The 15,957-nt window shown below is 62.7% G+C and overlaps 2 protein-coding genes across 3 annotated transcripts in view; one reads left to right on the top strand and one right to left on the bottom strand.

Annotated features, from left to right (window-relative positions):
- Positions 1-11,107: 11,107 nt before the first annotated feature.
- NKX6-2 (NK6 homeobox 2) lies at positions 11,108-12,647 on the top strand. The gene is made up of 3 exons (XM_072972159.1): positions 11,108-11,592; positions 11,684-11,856; positions 12,129-12,647. The coding sequence occupies exons 1-3, from the start codon at positions 11,187-11,189 to the stop codon at positions 12,381-12,383; spliced, it is 834 nt and encodes a 277-aa protein (XP_072828260.1). The 5' UTR covers positions 11,108-11,186; the 3' UTR covers positions 12,384-12,647.
- A 1,808-nt stretch (positions 12,648-14,455) lies between these two features.
- The window catches only part of INPP5A (inositol polyphosphate-5-phosphatase A), a 158,438-nt gene continuing 156,936 nt past the window's right edge, over positions 14,456-15,957 (bottom strand). For both annotated transcript variants that reach the window (XM_006207445.3, XM_072972158.1), the window contains one exon: positions 14,456-15,912. The gene's annotated coding sequence lies outside the window, so the exon portion shown is untranslated. The remainder of the gene's footprint in view (positions 15,913-15,957) is intronic.

Here is a 15,957-nt window from a genome sequence, read left to right as displayed (position 1 = left end):
AACCCCAAGCTCCCGCATCACTGCCTGGCCTGGACAGGCGGGCCCCGCGGCCAGAACCTGCACTGGAACCTGGACAGGTGGGACGAGGCACCGGGACCCAGGCCTGGGCCGGTGGGACCAGGTGGGGACACACAGAGCCCCTGGAATGGCGTGCTGGGCGGACGCGGGACTGAGAAGGGCTGCTGTCCGACAGGGAGACACGAGCTGCCCGCCTGTGACTGGCCGGCCTGTCTGTTCCCAGCAGGATGACCAGCCCCTTCCAAGTCACCTGCAACTGGGGCTAAGGTCCATAGGGAGCATGTCCACTAGGATGCAGGGTTAGGACATCTGGGTTTCACATCTTGGAGTCCAGCAACTGTTGGGGTCACACTTCTGCTCTTGGGTCCAGTGTTTTTTGCTGTTTTGTTTTGTTTTTTACACTGGGGCTAAAGTGCCCAGCTGTCCTGGGAGCAGGACAGTGGCAGCCTCCGCCGCCCCCGGGGGCCACGTCGGAAGGGCCCCTGAGCAGACACAGCTGACCTGGGCAGTGTCTTTGGTTGTGGTGGCACCTGTCTTACCTGACCTCAGATCCCTGAGGAGTGATGGGACACTGACAGGGACAGGTGACAGGCACAAGTTTCAGGAACCAGGACAAGTGGGGACAGAGGGCCAGGCTGCACTCCACACAGTGGCCAGCGGGGCAGGGAGGGCCTGCGGTGAGGACCCAGCAAACCAGGAGGCTCATGACGCCGCTAGCCCAGCGCCTGGAGAAGCCCGCGGCTCTGCAGCCAGTTAGGAGCCGGCCAGGGAGAACTCGCTCTGAGGGCAGGGCTGTGACGGACGCCCCGTGGTCCAGGACCGCCTTGCCCACCTCCAGCTTCGGGCAGCGCCTGACCAGCCACAGCTCTCCACTCGCAGATGCCGCTGCTGCTCAGGCCGCTCCCAGCAAGGGACTGGGCCTGACAGACCCAGAGTTCACGGGGCAGGCTGTTCTGAACTCACATCCCCCGGAGAAAATGGTCCTTGAGCTGAAGTAAATGCAGGCCTTCCAGGACCCCAGCCCAGCCTCACCAGCCATGACAAAGGCCACTTGTCTGACACTCAGTCCCCAGGTGGGCTTTCATTGTTCTGTTAATAAAAGTAGTTCATGCTCATAGGAGAACGCCCTAAAGCACAGCAGAGCAAACGAGAAGGGAGGGGGATCTGCCCTGCCCCCTCCTCCCCAGGCTCCTCCCTCCTCCCCAGGCTCCCCTCCTCCTCCCCAGGCTCCCCCTCCTCCCTAAGATTCTCCCTCCTCCCCAGGCTCCTCCCTCCTCCCCAGGCTCCCCCTCCTCCTCCCCAGGCTCTCCCTCCTCCCTAAGATTCTCCCTCCTCCCCAGTCTCCCCTTCTTCCTCCCCAGGCTCCCCTTCCTCCGTAAGCTCCTCCCTCCTCCCCAGTCTCTCCCTCCTCCTCAGGCTCCCCCTCCTCCTGAAGATTCTCCCTCCTCCCCAGGCTCCTCCCTCCTCCCCAGGCTCCCCCTCCTCCCTAAGCTCCTCCCTCCTCCCCAGTCTCTCCCTCCTCCCTAAGATTCTCCCTCCTCCCCAGTCTTTCCCTCCTCCTCAGGCTCCCCCTCCTCCCTAGTCTCCCCCTCTTCCTCAGGCTCCTCCCCAGGGCAGGATTTGGTGCCATGGATACTTCGAGAGTTTTCCTCCAGGTAAGTGTCCATATATTTAATGATGAAATGATAATCTAATGAAACGACATGCACACTTTTCAAAATACTGTCTTATTAGAAATGCTGTCATAGCCAGTAGCCCACTCTGCATGTTTTCACAGCATCTCACGTTTCGTACGAGGTCCTGCACAGGGTTGCTCCCAGAACACCAGCATCTGTCTGCTTCGGTGCGATGAGTGGTGTTTTCTTTGTGAATAATGTGTGGTCAACTCTCGTGACTCTGCCGTGTCTGTTTTCAGGACAGAGAATTCAATATATTTATTAGACCCAACATTGATCACACATCCTGGTCCTGCATCTGACTGGGGATGTCATGGACGGGGAGGGGTAAGTTAAAGTTCATGACCACGACTGGGTTTTATTTTTCGTCTTTGTGTGTTTCTGTCATTCTTAGCTCAAGTATTTTGGTGCCAGGTCCGTCTTCACAACAGCTTGTAGCTTCCGCCGTCAGCAGGTGCGGGTTCGTGTTGAGCTGGACCTTGGAGGCTTCACCGTCTGGCCCACGGCTGCTTCTCACACGTGTCTGTGTGACACCCACACACCACGTCTGTTTGGAAGGGGCACCACCTTCCTCACCTGGACCTGCCAGGACTCCCAGGCCAGCTCCTGGGTCCCCCCGTGAGCCCAGGATAAAGGAAGATGAAAAAGCAGACCCAAGACAGGTGATCAGAGCCGGCGGAGCCCTGGGTAAGAACACAAGCTAACAGATCAAAAACACCTGCTGTAACCGCACTGTCAAGAGGATTAATACAGAAAACTGCACGTCAGTTCAGGGACTCGCAGAAATTTAAAATTTATCTTAACAAGGAGTCAGAGGTTCTGCATTTGGTCCTCTCAGTACAATGTTAAAGCTGAAAACTCGGGAACATCCAAAGTGCTGGGCGCAGAGACCACGGCCTGAGCGGCTCTGGGCCCTGCAGGTGGTTCCACGAAGATGCCGGGACACGGGCCAGGTGAGGGGTGCACAGACAGGAGCGTGTGTGTGGCGTGTGTGTGAGTGTGTGTGGGTGTGTGGGTTCTCTCTGTGAGGGTCTTACACAGAGTGAGCTCTGCACATGCAAGGTCTTCCGTGTGCTCTGTCCTTGGGGTCACTGTCCCCACAGCCTGGGGCAGCGTCCGCACACGGCAGGGGCAGTAAGCAGTTGCATGAATGAGGGAACGAGGGAGTGGACAGCAGTGGGCAGGTGCCAGCCACACCACACCGGGGGCTGAGATGCGGAAGACATTTACTTCACTTTGTTCATTGTTTCACAATGGTTATCTGTCATCCTCGTCACCAAAACACAGTGTTTGGAAACGATAACTCTTTTCCACCCAGATCTCTGACAACTGCCATCTTCCCAAAGACGTCAGGAGCACTGTCCTGGCCTGGGGCCAGCAGGGAGCCCCAACGGCAGAACCACATCCCAGGCTCCGCGGTCGGTCAGCCTTCACCGTGGCTGGAGCCCACGGGGCGCCCAGTCGAGTCCTGCGTGTCCAGGACGCCCTGCCTGGCTGTGCAGGCCTCTCTCCCGGGTTTGCAAGTCTTCCTCTGAAAGCAGGAGAGAAATTCCCAAACTCCTTCCCGGAGGCCAGATCTATATCACCTCTTCAGGGAGCCTCCAGGAGTCCGGCCGCTTTGTCCCTGGACCCAGAGGAAGAGCCCCGGGGGCTTTGCCCGCTGGGGTCCCCTCTGCTGGAGGACAGGGACTTGCCTCTGGTCTAAGTCCCTCAAGCCCCCGTGCACAGCCTGGGGCCAGACGTGGGGACGCACTCGCTGTGTGCTCCGTAAGCCAGCTCAAGCCAAGTGAAGCCCTGAGGAGCCCTCCAGCATCTCCGGAATGCCTGTCCCAGCGGGAGACCTCCAATCGTACACCGCCCTCCTCCCTTGGGGTTTGGAAAGAGCCCTCTGTCCCCCATCTGCCACGTGCCAGCCAGCTTTTGCTCAGGAACGCGGAGTGGGAAATACCCCACCACCAGGTCCGGGCGCCTCCCCTGGGACAGGTCTGGGACACACCGTTCCCCTAAAGGCTCCTCCAGCTGTCCCTCCTGCTCACCCTTCCTTGGCCACAGCCTGTGATCTGGGGGGAAGGCACCATCCCCCGCCCCCAGAAGCAAAGCAAGTCCTGCGGGTCAGGCGGGAGGAACCCTGACTGGTAGGGTGCCCGGATGCCTCGGGTGAGTTAGATTAGGTGATGCCACGGGCCTCCTGGGGGAGCCCCACCCCACCCCTGGGCCAGAGCGGGTCGTGGGCCTCTGAGCCTCTGGGAGTCACGTGCCAGACCAGACCCCCGGCCCAGCTGACTCCCCTCCCAGCCCTGCCGGACCCACTGCCCAGGCAGGCGACTGGCCAGGCAGCGGGCAGCCCGGGCCAGGGGCCGGAAGCCCCTCAGGCTGTGCACGGAGGGCGTGTGTCCTTCGCCTCACACAGCAGACATGCTCCTCAGCGTCAGAGGGGCTACGCACAGCCTGGCTTTCCCCACTCATAGGACCGTCTTCCGCAAACACTCTCCGCTCCGTGGGGCACCAGCTGTCAAGGCTCTGCTAGGCAGCGGCCCCCTGCATGCCTGGCCTCCCAGGAGCAGGGTGGGGACACGTCACTCTTCCCTGAAACCGCCTCCTGGCTGGGTCCAGCCCTCTGCCCCAAGCCCAGTGACCCTCTACATACACAAACTGGCCCCCATCATAGACGGCTCCTCCCCGGAGACCGACGGCACTGTGTGCCCCACCTGCTCCTCAGGGCGGCCGCGGCTCCACTGTCCCCGCCTTTGGCTCTTCTGGGAAGCAGCCCTCCCCCACCAGCCGCGAGGCACCCTGAGCAGGAGCGCGGGTCACTGTGCGGATAACGCCACGTGTCAGGCCCAGTGATTCATTCTGTGCTGTCTCCCTCCCTCCACAAGAGGCGTTTAATGAAGACCTGGGGATGCTCCGTGGACAAAGAGGCTCTGCATGTAGGGTGGGCAGGGCCAGGGCCTGGGTGGGCAGCCCCTCCGGCTCAGCCATGGACGGGAGAGGCTGCCAGGCACCCAGGGCCCGGGCTCCTGACCAGACACTCGGGAAGGGGCATCCTCTGGGGGGCCCACGGAGGCCACTTGTCCCCTGGGAGGCCCTGGCCATGGCCCAGCAGGGCACACCCGCCAGGAAGCCCCCAGTCCCCCGAGGCTGGGACTCAGCCCAGAGTGTAGCCAAGGGCCCTACTGGAGGCCTCCCCTGGCCAGGGCCGTCCAAGCCTATCCTGGGAGCACAGCACAGGCGGCCAGAGCAGACGCCCCAACACAAATCTTTTCCTTGGCGCTCAATTAGCGCGTTTGGCACGCGGTCAGACCCCTCCCCCGCCCTCGGAAGCGAGCTCATCGCTCTGACTGCGCAGCTGGTGCCGCGGAGCCCCCGGGAATCAGCTCGGAAGGTGATTTACAGCCGCCTCTCTTTGTCCTTTCCTGAAGGAGACAAGACTCTGGGATCCAGAAGAGCGCTTCTGAGGCACTGTGTGCCCACTGCCCACAGTCAGGCCAGTGGGCCGCCTCCTCCAGGGAGCCCCCCTTGCCCAGCTCCCGTTTCACAGGGCCCTCGTCATCCAGAGGGAGTGGTAGCCTCACTCCGTGAGCGTGGAGAGGGTGCCAGAGCCCATCTTGGCTGTGGCTGCAGGGGACAGGTGGCCATATGTCTCCAACCAAGAGCCAGGGGCTTCCTGGAAGCAGGAAGGCAGAGTGAAGTGGCAGCCCAAGAAAAGGCTCCCCAAAGCTGGAGCGAGCGGGCCTGGAGGTGGGCGCTGGGCCAGACATGTGGACATTTCCCTCTCCAGCCCCAAAGCCTCTCGGTGGGTAAGCTGTTCATCCAGACATTCATTCCTGCAAGCTCTTCACAGCCTGGGCCGCTGGTGTGTTGGAATGTGTCCTGGACCAGGGACCCTACAGGACCCTGGGAAAGAAGGAGGCGATGCAGCCTTGGTGCCTGTGGGTGTAGAACGCAAGGTCAGGGGTAGCAGACCTGGGCGGGGGCTGGGGCCTCAGGGAGGGGCCCTGGAAGGAGAGGAAGAAGGAGGGGCTGGAGAGGGAGAAAAACCCGACGCTCAGGACACCTGGAGGGCATGGAGTGTGGCCGATGCCACCCCAACTGCAGAGGCCAAGTGGCTGAGACCCAGGCTGCCCGTCCGACAGGGCTGCCCGCTAAGCCCAGACGCACTGGCCAAGGAGGGCGGCGGTGTCACTGCCTCACGGAGCTTGCCTGAGGAGTGAATGAAAAACAACTGGGCAAACATCCCTTCCAGCAGCCACGAGAGGCCTGTGGCCCCGCGTCCCCGAGGAGAGAACCGTGAGGCCGCCCAGCACTGTGTGGCCCCGCGCGGCCTCGAGGCCTGGGGGAGCAGCATGTGCACAGACGCCCCGCCGCAGGGCGTCCTTGAAGCACTCCCCCTGTGTCAGGCGCTTCCTTCAGAGGAGAGGCGAGGCCAGCAGGGCGAAACGGCAAGAGAGACAGGTCGGCACAAGGACACGTGGTGTGCTTCTGTATGCTTCTCTCTGGCTGTGACGTTTATCAAAATAAATAACTTTTAAAGAAATAAAGGAGCTGGGAGTGCAGGGAGGGCCTGCAGGGTGGGAGACCCGCCTGTCCCAGGCTTGGGGAGGGGCTCCAAGTCCAGAGAAGCCAGAGCATCACAGAGGAGGGGCCAGGCCAGGAGTCCGGTCCAGCCTGCCTCCTGCCAGGAAGGGCTGGGCAGCTGTGGCCTTCTCCTGGGGCCCCAGGCCTCTGCCTCTTCCTTTACATACCTTCTGGGCCTCCTTCCACCTGCCAATGGTCTCAGCCTCCCAGGGTCTTTCCAGCATCTTCCCAGGGAAGTGGCTTGGCTCAGAAAGTCCCTTCCGGGGCCCCACACGTCCATGGTACCCTTTGGCTCAGGGTGCCTGGAGGCCCCTTAGCAGTGCCTGCTCCCCAGGGGGGCACAAAGCCCCCCTCCCCAACCCTTGTGTGCAGCCCGGGACTGGGACGCATGCTCATTCCTTCCCTTAGCAGCATTTATTCAGTCCCCGAGGCGCCCCAAGCCTGGTGGTCCCTGCACCCAGATGCTGACACCCTGGGAGGTGCCACTTTGCAGAAGGCACGTCAGCCCAGCAGGGGCTGAGGGTGAGGGTCCAGCCCAGACCCAGATGGACTGGGAAGGTGAGGGCAGAGAGGTCCAGGAGGGCGGTGGAAGGCAGGGTAGCAGCAAACGGACCAGTGGAGGGGGTCAGATGGATGAGTCCAGCAGGGATAGGAGGCTACTGGTGGCCTTGGTTTGATGCACTGGTCATTACATGGGGATTAGACCCAGGTGGAGCATGGTGGGCAGGACTGGGCCATAGTGCAGGTGGGAGAGGGGCCAGGGTGACCAGCTGGGCCTCCTTTATGTGCCCATCCGTGCCCCCTGCCCCCATTCAGGCCCAGGCCCACCTTCAACCCTCACTGCTCACTGCCTGTCAGACAGTCCCTGTCACTCTGGCAGCGCTGGGGGGTCAGCCGAGCAGAGATGCGAGTCTGCCAGCCCCCTTTCCGGGGGTCGGCCTGTGGAGGGTGCACAGCCAGGAGGGCGGGGGTTTGGAGGCCCCACTTGGCCCGTTTGCTAGGGAGGGGGTGGGGTTTGCGCCAGAGCGAAGGAACTTTTCATCTCCAGGCCCTGGGAGTTCCTGCAGGAGTAGATGCACGCCGCCGCGAGTCCGGAGGCCCCTCCAGCTCCAGGGCCCTGATGACCTCACCTCTGCGCCTTCATCCCCCAGCAGTGGGTGGCACCCATTGGTTCTCCTGACCCACCAGCCCCCAGATGAGCAGCATCCCGAATCCACCCTGGTGTGGTTGCATTCTGTGCTCTCAGAGCAGAGAACTGCTCACACGTGGGAGGACAAAACCAGGGCCCTTTGCAGGGGGCCGCCCCAGAGGCCCCAGCCCCTAGTGGGCATGGTGGGGGCAGATGGCAGGTCGACAACTTGCCAGCCCCCCGCAGCGACAAACCTCTATTTCTTTGACAAGGTATTTGCCAACTCCGTGGCTACCTGCGCGGTCGGCGATGGGATCCAAGCTCCTACTAGGTGCAAGCCCCCATCCCCCGCCCATCCCGCTTGTCCCCTCCCACACCGCGCTGGGCTCTGACCCGCCCAGGGCTTGGACACCGACTAGGCCTGGCTGGCACTCCCCGGGGACCCCTCCCAGGCCCACCCATCCAACAAAGGGATCAATAGTGTTGTTCCCAACCTGCAGGCACTTGCCGAACAGGTTTTTTTGTTTATTGTCCACTCCTTCCCGCAAGGCAGGGCGGGGCGCACGGAGGTGGAGCTCGCTGAGTTCACGTGACTCTCCCAGAGCACGCCTGGCACCTAGTAGGTGCCCAGTAAATAAACGTTGAGTAAATAAAGATCTCTGCCACACAGCGCTGTGTGTTCCCACGACGTCCAAGTTCACGCGCCGAAAAGCGCCGGTTGTCTTCCTCCGCAGGACTTTTCCTTCAAGACCAGAAGGTGGCGTACGCGGACCTCTCCAGTACGGCGGAAAGCGGCTCAGGCAGTGGGAGCCCAGAGGCGCTCCTTCCAGGCAGGCGGCCACCAGATTTTCCTTACGGGGGGGGTGTTTCCTTTGGTCCCACGGAGGGGGCAGTGCCCAGGAGCACAGCAGGAGTGCTTGGGGGCGCAGTCTGGAATGCCAAAAGATGGCGGGCAAGGAAGACGTGGTAGTTAACAAGACTTTATACCCGGGACCAGGGCACTAGGGAGAGGCAGCCCCGTGCCGCACGTCCTGCAGGGTGGGAGAGAGACGGGGCTTGGGTGCCCCCGCACGCCGAGCAGGACAGGATGCGCGCGGAGCGTACCGAGACACCAACAGCCAGAGAGCATTTAAAAGAGGCCGCCTTCACCCAGCAGTCCCGGCGCCCCCAATCCGCCACAGGCCCTCCAAACCTCACTCCAGCCCCCTATCTCGCACCCGCGGCCACTGGCTCCCAGGAGAGCCGCGCCCGCTGCGGTCAGTGGAGACGGCAGACCCACTCGCGACACCAAGCATTCCGGCCTTAGTCCAGGCAGGACCCGGCGGCGTAGACAGAGCCGGCACGCAGGGCAGCGACTCGAGGTCTCTTTTCTCATCGGTGTAAAAGGGCTGCGGAGGCCCCCGCCCGGGTGCGCGAGGAGCCAAAGAGCAGCGCCCAGAGCTGCAGTGTTCCTCCTGCCTCCGAGCCAGGGTCGCGGGGACCCTTCGGAAGGATAGTGCGCCCTGTTGTCCCGTCCGGGCGCGCCACTCCTGTCCCACCCCCAGAAGACCGTCGGGTCAAGGATACCCAGAGTTGGCTCGGTAGCCCACAGAGTGGTCCCGAGCGGAGAGCCGGCCCCGCCCCTCTCACTAGGCCCCTCCCCTCCCTCGGCCCCGCCCCCAGGCCCACAGCTCCCGCTCCAACCGGAGCGCCAGCTTTCTCCACCCGCTGCAGCCCGGAGGAGGCCGGAGGAGCCCAGAGGGTCCCAAACCCTGCAGGGAAGGAGCCTCCCTGGGGCCGGGCTCTCGAGGCGCACGCACGCAGTGCCCAGGAAAGTGGGGCGCATGCGAGGCCCGGGGCTGGTCTTGGGGCTCGGCCGCAGTACGTACCGCGGGAACGCTGGAGGGGCGCTCTCGGTATCCCGGGCCTGGCCCCGCTGGGGCCGATCGCCTGCGGGGCAGTCACACCCAGATCTGCGAGTGCGGCCCCAGTCAAGGAAGCAGGAAGAGAGAAACTCTCTTGCGCGCGGGCTGCACCGCGCTCGGAGCCAGGGCACCACGCCCCACGCCGCGCCTCCCGGGACCACACGGCGCGCGCTCACACGGCCAGAGGAGGCCACCGAACGGCCGCCCAGCCCCGGTGGTCAGTGGCTTTCCAAGCCGCGAGCTGGCTTAGGGAGTCTGGGTACTAAGACTCCACAGCTAACTGCACAAAACGAAAACGGACCCCCGAGGGTCTCAGCGCGAGCGGGCGTTCGGTCCCAGCACAGAGCCAAGAAGGTGGCCTTCTACCTCGCCACTGAAACCCTGGCAGCCGAAGTGAAACGGGAAAGTCGTTGCTAACGGACAGCGCACCGCACCAGGCCTGACAGAGGCCGGCTTGGCACACGCCGCCCCCAAGCCACAAAACGGCGGCCATGGGTTCCCGCACGTTCCCAAAAGGCAGCGAGTAATAATATTAGTCATCACTCAGTAATTAATACGTGACGAGGAAGCAAGGTCCGGAATTGTACTCAGCGCCTGCTCTCCGCCAGCGCGCGCAGCCCACTACCATCTTATTTGAACCCTCCACAGCAATTCTGCGGTGTGGGAGGCTCTTCGTACCGAGAGGAGGACACTGTGGGCCCTGCATGCTTGTCAGAAGTCCGCGCTCCTGCCCGCTGCATCCAAGGCCCCGAATGTGGCCCCGTATGCCTTGGGATCGGGACTCGGAGCCTGCCACGGCGCCCGTTCTGCCAGCTGGGGCTGTGCTTCACGCGGGGAAGGCTGCGGGCTAAATCGGCGCCCAGGTCGAAGCTCTGGGCTCAGGTTGCCTCCCGGGAACAAGCCCCGACTTCGCGACCGGGAAACACCCAACCCAGAGGCCCGGAAGGTTTCAGCTCCGCGGGCCCGGGGGGAGGGGACTGGGAACTAACGGCTGTCCTGGCAGTGCCCGGGGGTCGGCGGCCTCGCCTGTGACCCTCGGACAGGCCTCGCCACCGAGCAAACTAGTTGATTGGTGAAAGCTTCTCGTGGGCCATGTCTGGCATTCGGCCCGTGGACTCTGAGGTCCGGCTTCCTCCGTCTTCTGTATTCCGGAGGAGAATGTTTACGGAAATGTTTTTGGCCCTCCCCCCAAACCTGAGCCCGGGGCAGAGGGAAGCAGCCGGGGGCGGGGGGCGCGGGCCGTGACCCCGAATGCCTGCGGGCTCCCCGTGCCCTCCCGCCTGTGGCTCTTCACTGAACGGGGTCCACGGAGTGTGCTGAGTGGATCCTCAAATCTACATTCTTTCGGGCGATAAAATATGTTCTCGTATTTTTTCCTGATTTCCCATTAAAACCTTTGCCTAACTAAACTCCCATCCAGCGGGATTTATTTCGTCCCCGGGGAGATAAATCAGGGGACAAATTTACAGCCCGGGAGGCACCTGCGGCGCTAATGGGCCCTTCATGGAGTGCGCTGCCGGCGGGGGCGCGCGCAGACGGCGGGGCGCTGGCCAATGGCCGGGCCGCGGGCGCCGGCAGCCAATCAGCGCGCGCGCCGCGCCGGGGCCCCGCGGTTATCAGCGCGTCCGGCCCGCGCGGCGCCGCTCCGACTCGGCCCGGAGCCGCCACCGCTACCGCCAGTAGTTCCCCGACCGCCGCCCAGCCCGTGCCGGAGCCGCCGCCCGCCCTCCGTGCCGTCGGCGCCCGCGGCCCACGCCCCGCGCCCCGCGCCCCCGCTGCAGCCGGCGCTCGCCCGGGCCGCGCGCAAACTTCCCAGGCCGGCGGGCGCGGGCGGCGGCGACGGGGCCCGAATGGGCGCCCGGGCCGGCGGCGGCGGCGCCCATGGACGCTAACCGCCCGGGCGCGTTCGTGCTGAGCAGCGCGCCGCTCGCCGCGCTGCACAACATGGCCGAGATGAAGACGTCGCTGTTCCCGTACGCGCTGCAGGGTCCGGCCGCTTTCAAGGCGCCCGCGCTGGGCGGCTTGGGCGCGCAGCTGCCGCTCGGCACCCCGCATGGCATCAGCGACATCTTGGGGCGGCCCGTGGGCGCGGCGAGCGGCAGCCTCCTAGGCGGCCTGCCCCGTCTCAACGGACTCGCTTCGTCGGCTGGCGTCTACTTTGGGCCCGCGGCCGCCGTGGCGCGCGGCTACCCGAAGCCGCTGGCCGAGCTGCCCGGGCGCCCGCCCATCTTCTGGCCGGGCGTGGTGCAGGGTTCGCCCTGGAGGGACCCGCGCCTGGCCGGCCCGGGTAAGTGGCCAGCGCGCAGGTTCGGCGTGGGGCCGTGGGAGGGGAGTCGGGAGTCGGGAGGCGGGCCGCTCTCACCTGCCCTCATTTGCAGCCCACGCTGGCGGGGTCCTGGACAAGGATGGCAAGAAGAAGCACTCGCGGCCGACCTTCTCGGGCCAGCAGATCTTCGCGCTGGAGAAGACTTTTGAGCAGACCAAGTACTTGGCAGGTCCGGAGCGTGCGCGCCTCGCCTACTCCCTGGGCATGACCGAGAGCCAAGTCAAGGTGAGGCGGCTGCGGCCTGGGCGGTCCCCCGCGGATCCCGCTGCGACCAAATTGACCCGGTCCCCCGCGTCCTGCGAACGGTCTGTGAGCGGCCGACGGCCTTGGCTCCAGTCCCGGGGGCTCCCAGCCCTGCTGTTCGGGCTGGGGCCGAGGGGTTGGGGCGGAGGGGCGACCCTCGCCTCCACGAGGGCGGCCGGGGCTACAGTTAGGAGCCGCGGGGCCGCAGGTTGGGTGCTAGGGAGGCGCCGCCTGACGGTCACTCTCCACCCCAGGTGTGGTTCCAGAACCGCCGGACCAAGTGGCGCAAGCGGCACGCTGCGGAGATGGCGTCGGCCAAGAAGAAGCAGGACTCCGACGCCGAGAAGCTGAAGGTGGGCGGCTCCGACGCAGAGGACGACGACGAGTACAACCGGCCCCTGGACCCCAACTCGGACGACGAGAAGATCACGCGGCTGCTCAAGAAGCACAAACCCTCGAACTTGGCGCTGGTCAGCCCGTGCGGCGGCGGCGCGGGGGACGCCTTGTGAGGACGCGGCGGCGAGGCCGCACAACCAGGGTACGGGATGCGGGCCGGCGCCCCACGCCAGCCGCCTGCGCCGGACGGAGTGTGTATATATATTTTTACAGAATAAGTTATAAAGCGGCCCGGCTCCGGCTCGGCGTGCAGGGACCCTGGACGCGCCCGCGTCCCTGTCCCCGGCGCGTTCGGCGGGGGCGTCGGCCCAGGGCCGCCGCTGCTGCGCGTCCTGGGAGGAATCACTTTGTATAATCAATAAATTATTTAACACGTCCCCGTCGGAGCCGCGGCTCCCGAGGCTGCACCGCGTGTTTCTTCCTTATCGAAAACCGCGGGCGAGGCGCCCTGCGGGGCCCCTGCCGCGTTCGCTGTTCGGTCCCGGGTCCAGCCTTCCATCCCGCGGGGCCGCGCCTGAGACTCGAGGGCGCCTGAGTCTGGACGGGGTCCGGCTCGGCGGCAGGGCGCGAGCGGCTCCAGCCCCCGAGCCCCCGGCTGCCCAGGCGGCGGCAGCGCGCAGGACCGAGGAGGGCATCTTGAGGCCGGGCGCGAGGAAGGGCGCCCCGGCCCCGCGAACCTCCGGCCGCCGCCCAAGGGAAGGGGCCGCCCGGGCGGGCCGCAAGAGCGTCGCCAAGAGCCAGGACTCCGAGAGGCTGAGTGGAACATATGGCGCCGGGGATGGAGCGGAGCGCGGGCGCCTGGCGCATCAGGTGTGAGCGGAAGCAGGTAGGACCCCTTTATCCCTCCCTGCCTCGACCTCCCGCCAACTCCTCCGACCCCAGCCCGGGACGGGGCGTCTGGGCAGCGCGGTTGAGCTCGGGCGCCCTCCCCAGGGGTCTCGGAGGCCCCTGTTTCGCTTGCTCAGATGGATGAGATGGGGCAGATTTAAACACATTTAGGGGTCCCCAATAGGGCAGGTGAGCGGCATTCCCACCCCACCCAGCGTGGTACTTTTCCCCTTTTCCAGGGGCGGTGAGGGGCATCCCTGCCCGGCTGAAACCCCAGCCCGTTGATGCGTTTTGGTCTGACTGTGGATTAAAACGTGCCTAGCCTTACCGAGAGGCGACACAATTGCAGGTAGCACTAAACTCACACTGGGTGAAATAAATCAGGTTTTAAGTTCATCAGCATCGTGGCCCTTCCGCTAGCATACAAGAGGTTTTTTTAATCGGTGAAAGCACTATTTAATTAATTCAAGCTGAAACCACAAAGGGAAAGCCGAGACAATTCTGCTGCCCAGAGACATCAGGCAGGTCCCTCAGCCAGCCCTGGAATTTTCTCTATGCTTTCGATCCTCAGACTCGAAGGGCTGGTTTTCTTGAAAAAGCGCTTCTGGCCAGTGTTTGGACCTCGTCCTTCTCCTGGGCTGCTCCAGCCGCGACCGTTAGGGTACCTCCCTGGATCCCCTGGCCAGACCCAGCCCCCCGCCCCCAGCCCCCCAGAGGAAGGTGGGGAAGCCCTCCTCTCTCTGGCCTGTCTCCTCACCATGGAATCCAAGGGCTGGGATTCTGGTTAAGAACAGCCATGGATCTGCTCCCGTTCACAGAAGACCATCCTGTCCCTTCTGTTTTCTGGAGCTGGACGTGGTTGCAGCTTCATGGGCGTAACAGTCATGTTGATTTTAAAAACTAAAAGTAAATGGTATCGCGCCCTAAGAGTTCTCTTGAAGGGCATTACTAAAAATGTTCAAGAGAAACGTAAAAAGCTGAAGTTTTCTGTTTTTTTGCCGCATGGTTGCACCAGTTTAACACCAGGCGTGTCCACTGACTGTTTTTCTTTTTAAGGAAAGCATTGATTTTTTTTAATTTCTGTGCATGAATTATTCCCTCAGCCCACGTTAAGAGCAAAGGAATTTCCAATTTTAAAGTTTTGAGGAAAGCAGTGCATTTATGCAATCTCACTGCGAACGCTGAGGGGGGACTCCCAGCAGGCACCTCTGCAGTGAAAAGCCCGGAAGACGCTCTCTCTGCTCTCACCCCTCGGCTTTGTCTGGGAGCAGCGTCCAACAGGGCAGAGCCCAGCGCTGCTGGTGCGAGGGATTTAAAGGGGGTCGGGCACGCGGAAGGAGGAGACAGCAAGACAGGGTATCTTCACCATGGTCAATTTTATTGCTTAGGAACTGGAGCGGTCATTTCTAGAGGCCTCGACAGTGACCAACAGTTGAAACCCCGCTACACGGATCGCTGGGGACGGAACGGCCGTGTGGCCGGTGGACAGAGCGCAGCGACCCCAGCCAGACACAGCTCCGATCACACTGTCAAGGACATGGATTCGGCGAGTGGACGCCATAGCACTTGCTACGGTAGTGATTTCTCTAGAAACAGGCGCCCCCGGCGCCGTGCCCCAGCCCAGGAGTTCTGTAGTGTTCTGAAGCAGATCAGTAAGACGTCCGTCTGTGTTTCGCCCACGGGCTCTGGGATCGCCTGTCCTGAGGGCCAGGGCTCGCAGCTGGCGTATCACACAGGTCGTCCGAGGCTGAGCAGCCAGGGACGTGAGCAGTTCTGTTTCTCTGAGTATTTGTATGTACAGCCCAGGTTAAAAGCAGTTTCTACCAGAAGCAGGCTACGCTACTTTTATCTCTCCCAGGATATTGTTGTTTCACGTAGAATACTTGGCACCGCAGAACAGTAACAAAAGACGGACAAAACAGTTTACAAAATTCTTAGAAGGTACACCCGAGCTAGCTATGAAGTTCACATTCAGTTCTTAATGTTACACAGAAGGAGGCCTAGGAGTCCAGCTGCTCGTGCAGACGTGCGGGGGTCGGTCTGGCCCGTGAGGGCACAGCCAAGCCCTGTCACTTGTTTGGGAGCCTTGTGTGCTGACAGACACGTGCCTGACCTCCTAGACCTCGATGCTACCTGCTGAAATACCACTCAAGCATTCATACTGGAAAGTATATTTAGCGTAAGTTTTGGTAAGGTTTATAAATTATTTTTAAAAAGTATATATTTATATATATTTATATATAAAAATGGAAAGCAGCTGCAGTGTGATTCAAAAGCCATGTCACATGGCAGTAGAGTGAAGAGCACGGAAGGGGGGCCATCGGAGTGGGAGCCGGGCCACGACCCCCAGCAGAGGCCGCGCACAGCCCGGCGGTCCAGAGCCCGCCCGCCCCCCACCGGGCGCCCGGCTGGCAGAGGGCTCGGCACCTGTGGGGTTTCCACCCTGGAGAAGCTCTTCCACGCTGACAATTCGTAAAAATCGAAAACCGTGAAGTCTAAAATACAGAATCTCTTTGCTGTCTATTACAGAGTTTTGGCAACAGGGCTGTGACTTTTTTCTTTTTAAAAAAACCCAGTATTTCTACTTAATGTCACATGAACAGACGAGACAGTGAGGTATGTGAGGCTTTTCCGGAGCCGCCGTCCGGAGGCTGAAGCGAAGTGCAGGGCCGGCCATCTGCCTAGCGGGTGGCGCTCGGGCGGTTGTGGGTGCAGCTATCACGAGTACGTATTTCATGGGCTGCGACTTCGTCTGCGCCTTGTGCTACAGGGAGGGCTCGCCAAGGGTCCTCTCGTGGCGCTGACACCGCGTCCCTGCGTGGAGTCGGCCGTTGGTTAAAGGCGCGCACACACCAGGAG

Source organism: Vicugna pacos, chromosome 11 (assembly GCF_048564905.1).
Source record: "Vicugna pacos chromosome 11, VicPac4, whole genome shotgun sequence".
NCBI lineage: Eukaryota > Metazoa > Chordata > Mammalia > Artiodactyla > Camelidae > Vicugna > Vicugna pacos.
The sequence above is the reverse complement of the archived record's forward strand: the minus strand, read 5'-3'. Positions and strand labels throughout refer to the sequence as shown.